The sequence below is a fragment of the Mangifera indica genome, chromosome 19 (assembly GCF_011075055.1).
Source record: "Mangifera indica cultivar Alphonso chromosome 19, CATAS_Mindica_2.1, whole genome shotgun sequence".
In the NCBI taxonomy this organism is placed as follows: Eukaryota; Viridiplantae; Streptophyta; class Magnoliopsida; order Sapindales; family Anacardiaceae; genus Mangifera; species Mangifera indica.
In genome coordinates this window covers 1,236,386-1,240,920 of record NC_058155.1, presented here as the reverse complement: position 1 = coordinate 1,240,920, position 4,535 = coordinate 1,236,386, and the positions used below count along the sequence as shown (strand labels likewise).

At 31.9% G+C, this 4,535-nt stretch overlaps 1 protein-coding gene across 1 annotated transcript; it reads left to right on the top strand.

Annotated features, from left to right (window-relative positions):
• The first annotated feature begins 821 nt into the window (after positions 1-821).
• On the top strand, positions 822-3,605 carry LOC123202694 (protein NRT1/ PTR FAMILY 5.10-like). The gene is made up of 3 exons (XM_044618726.1): positions 822-1,225; positions 1,462-2,009; positions 2,538-3,605. Exons 1-3 carry the CDS (start codon positions 869-871, stop codon positions 3,352-3,354), a joined length of 1,722 nt encoding a protein of 573 aa, XP_044474661.1. The 5' UTR covers positions 822-868; the 3' UTR covers positions 3,355-3,605.
• The last annotated feature ends 930 nt before the right edge of the window (positions 3,606-4,535 follow it).

Here is a 4,535-nt window from a genome sequence, read left to right as displayed (position 1 = left end):
GATGACATATATAAGTATGTATATAGTTTTATTCATATTCTTATTCAAAGACCAATATTATGTGTATCTATTTTAAGTATATAAATAAGTACACAATATGTGTTATTATGTGATTAGATATTATTTTATCATTAATTCAAAATAATTCAATCATATAATAACACACATTAAATATATACTTGTTTGTGTACTTAAAGTAGGTACATATAATTTTACAATTTTTCAAATATCAATTAAAAGAATATTTTTGAGTTGATATGTGATATATATGAATAAAATCAAATTATTTAAATTTATATGTACAAACTTAGTTGATAGCTTACAATTAAGTAATATAATTGTTTATTTTTTTCTCAAATTAAAATTACTCGATTAAATGCTATCATCTCAATTTGTAGAGATTATTATACAATTTGTATATGTGTAGTATTACTATGTGATATAAGTACGTGTAGCTAGTTTTAAATTTTAAGTATTTAATTAAATAAATAAATCATATATCATCATATAATTAAATAACTAATAAAATCATTTAATTACGCACATCAATAATCATGGAATAAATAAAATTATATATAAAAACAAATTATATACCCTTATATGAACATAAATTAGTAAGATTTATTACATGTCTTTTGTAATTGTATTATTATAAATAATAGGATGGTAATATAATTAAATAATTTTAAATTAAAAAAATTATAATACCCTATTATTTATAAAAAAATTTGTATATGCTATTTTTGTACCTACTTTTATTAAAAGCAAAATCTACGCCAGAGAGTCCACATCCACGTGTACAGATGAAATAAAAATACCATTTTTGTTCCGCGAATTAGAGTTTGGTTGTTAATTGATTTTACTTTAGATGATGGACGACATCCCTACTCTCCCTGACGCCGCAACTCCGCTTCTTGAAGATAGCGTTGATGGCTCCGTTGACTACAAAGGCCGACCAGCCAAAAGATCCACTTCTGGCCGCTGGAGATCTGCATCTTTCATTATTGCTGTTGAGATGGCTGAGAGATTCGCCTATTATGGTATTGGTTCCAACCTTATTACCTACTTGACTGGCCCACTGGGTCAGTCCACTGCAACGGCGGCGGAGAACGTCAACGCCTGGTCAGGCACGGCCTCGCTTCTGCCTCTTTTAGGAGCATTTGTTGCTGATTCTTTCCTTGGACGTTACCGTACTATTGTTGTCGCCAGTCTTATGTACATTCTGGTGAGTTTATTCATTTCTGAATTGTGGGATTTGTTTCATCGTAAAGTAGGCTTGTATTTTTTTGACATTTTGGTTTTGATTGTATGTTAAAGTTCTTAACTTTAAATGCTCATATGTTAATGCTAAGTTTTAAATCAAGTGATTTACTGAGAAAGAATTTGAGTGCTTTCTCTTAGCAAGTTTCTTTCATGTTTTGGCTTTCACTGTATTGACCTGAATTTGTATGATTTTAACAGGGACTGGGCTTGCTGACTTTATCAGCTATGTTGCCATTGCCCGACACTTCTGATTGCCAAAACACAAATAAAATCAAATCATGTCCTCAATATCAGTTCCAAGTAATTTTATTCTTCTTCTCTTTGTACTTGGTAGCACTTGGGCAAGGAGGGCACAAGCCTTGTGTTCAGGCTTTTGGTGCGGATCAGTTTGATGGTCAGGATCCAGAGGAATGCAAGCTGAAAAGTTCGTTCTTTAATTGGTGGTATTTCGGAATCTGTGGGGGAACCTTGTTAACACTTATAATCTTAAACTACATCCAAGACAACCTCAATTGGGTTCTTGGGTTTGGACTTCCATGTATATTGATGGTTATTGCCCTGTTTATTTTCTTGCTTGGAACCAAGACTTATCGATTTAGCATAAAAGGTGATGGGAAAAGCCCGTTTGTGAGAATTGGTAGTGTTTTTGTTGCTGCTGCTAGGAATTGGCGAACTACTCCTTCTGCTATAGCTCTTCAAGAGGAAGCTCGTGGAACCTTGCCACATCAAAATTCTGAGCAATACAAGTAAGGAAAATATTTGAATCATTTGAAATTTAAAAAGCAACAAAAGAACTCAAGCCATCAAGTTATTCTGTGAAGAAATATGATGTCTGAAAATTTATATGAGATCTGTTCGTGCACAACTGCAACTTGTACTGCAAAGTAATTTGAAAGGAGTGAAAATTTATTCTTCAAGGATTAAAATTTCACATAAACCTAATCACTTTGCTTTGCTTTATATAACATTTTATAACATTGACATGTCATATATAATTATATTTTTACGGTGCTATTGTATTAAAATTCTTAGGTTTGGTGAAACTTCATCTTCTGCTTACCATCAGATAAACATGTACACATGCAATACCATGAAACTTGTACAAAGATATTACTGATGCAACCATAAAGAGGATCCCTTGTTAGTGGAGAAGTACTCTGTTCTCTATTTGTTTCCAGGACTGTTGCTTTTTCTGGTGGTTCTAAATTCTTAATGAATTGTTTTTAGAACATTTGATGCAGTCAATATATCATACTGAAATGAAAATCTCGCAGGTTTCTCAACAAAGCCCTTCTTGCACCAGATGGTTCAAAGGAATATGGGAAGTTGTGTAGCATCAGCGAAGTTGAAGAAGCAAAAGCATTTCTGAGGCTTGTTCCAATATGGGTTACGAGCTTGATCTATGCCATTGTGTTTGCTCAATCTTCAACTTTCTTTACAAAGCAAGGAGTTACAATGGACAGATCAATTACACCAACCTTTGACATACCAGCTGCTTCACTTCAATCCTTCATAAGCCTTGCCATTTTTCTCACCATTCCCATCTACGACCGTGTTTTTGTTCCTATTGCAAGAACCATCTCCGGGAAACCTTCTGGCATTACAATGCTTCAAAGAATTGGAACTGGGATGTTTTTATCTGTTTTGTCAATGGTGATTGCAGCTTTAGTTGAGATGAAGAGACTTAAAACTGCTAAAGAATATGGACTGATTGACAAGCCAAATGTGACAATTCCAGTAAGTGTGTGCTGGTTGATTCCTCAATATATCTTGTTTGGTGTCGCTGATGCTTTCACCATGGTTGGTCTTCAAGAATTTTTCTATGATCAAGTCTCATCTGAATTAAGGAGTGTAGGTCTCTCACTATACCTCAGCATCTTCGGTGTTGGTAGCTTTCTTAGCAGCTTTCTAGTATCTGCCATTGATAAAGCAACCAGTGGAGATGGCCATGAAAGCTGGTTCGCTAATAATCTGAACAAGGGACATCTTGATTACTTCTATTGGCTTCTTGCTGGACTGAGTATTATAGAATTTGTGGTCTACTTGTATTTTGCAAAGTCATACATTTATAATCAGTTAAGCAAAATATGAATGGACTTCACAATAAGGAATGCTGTTGTTGTAGCTAGCTAGCAAAGATCATGAGGTTTCTTTTGAATATAACAGCAATTGAAGCAAGTATAATGAGGTTGGATTTCTGTCCAACACACCCAGAAGCAAAATAGAATCCCAAGGATTAGATATTCGTGGGAGGAGGAAGAAAAGAATGTGACATTGTATATCTGGAGTGTTCTTATACTAGTTGCTATGGCTTTGATGTAAATAATACTTCAAATTGAGCTTCGAATACTGTTAGGTATGCGTATGAAAAGAAATGGATATTGTCACTAGTTTTCATGTTTAAATAGTGCATTTTCATACTATAAGTTTTGGAAATGAATGAAGTCACTTCGAACAACCAAGATTTAATCATGCAACAGCAGGAAAAATCAACTTACATAAAAGATACGGTTTGTATAAGTACTATTTATTATAAAAAATGAAAGATTATATAAATTATTTTAAAAATTATTAGGTATAAATTGTTACAATATTTGATCAATTTTGATAAAAATTGATAAATATAAATAATTATTTTGTTTGGTTGGAAGTAATAAAAAAATATTAAGAAATTATTTTACTTAAACGCCCTCAGTATAATTATTTTAAAATATTTTCATGTTACTTGTTATATTAATTGAAAATTAAGTTATTTTAGTTCCAAAAAATTAATAAAAATATAATTATAACAAAATTAAAACTATATTAGTAATCTTTTAATATATAAAGTGAATATTACCTCTTATTTTATTTGTCACATGATAATAGAAGATTATTGAAATCTTTTATTCCTTGACAAACAAAACAAAATAATTTTAGCACTAAGTGTGTGTGTGTGTTGAAAAAAAGAGTTTGTTGGGGAGTTAAGAGTAAAATTCATTTAGAAAAAAAAAGAGAAGAATAAGACCCTATGGGTTAGTTTAAGTGGTAAAAAGAAAGATTTTCTTTACAAAATATTAGGATTTGAATAACATAACCTCTCTTATATGAAAGGTCAATGTACGAGGATAAAGTCCACCACCAATCCCTACGGCTAGTAAATGCAGGGAAATATAACTTCAATAATATAGTTTTCCCTTAAAAAATGTCTCATGTGATGGCAAAAATACAAGGTTGTCTCTAAGAAATGACAACTCCCTAACATAAGTTTCTCCTAAAGAAATGTTTGGTAT

What these genes read in the sequence shown, in the direction of transcription:
- LOC123202694 (XM_044618726.1), top strand. Translation starts at nt 869, where the DNA reads ATGATGGACGACATCCCTACTCTCCCTGACGCCGCAACTCCGCTTCTT. An exon ending in CCAGTCTTATGTACATTCTG is followed by an intron (nt 1,226 to 1,461) that starts GTGAGTTTATTC and finishes TGATTTTAACAG; the next exon opens with GGACTGGGCTTGCTGACTTT. An exon ending in CAAAATTCTGAGCAATACAA is followed by an intron (nt 2,010 to 2,537) that starts GTAAGGAAAATA and finishes AAAATCTCGCAG; the next exon opens with GTTTCTCAACAAAGCCCTTC.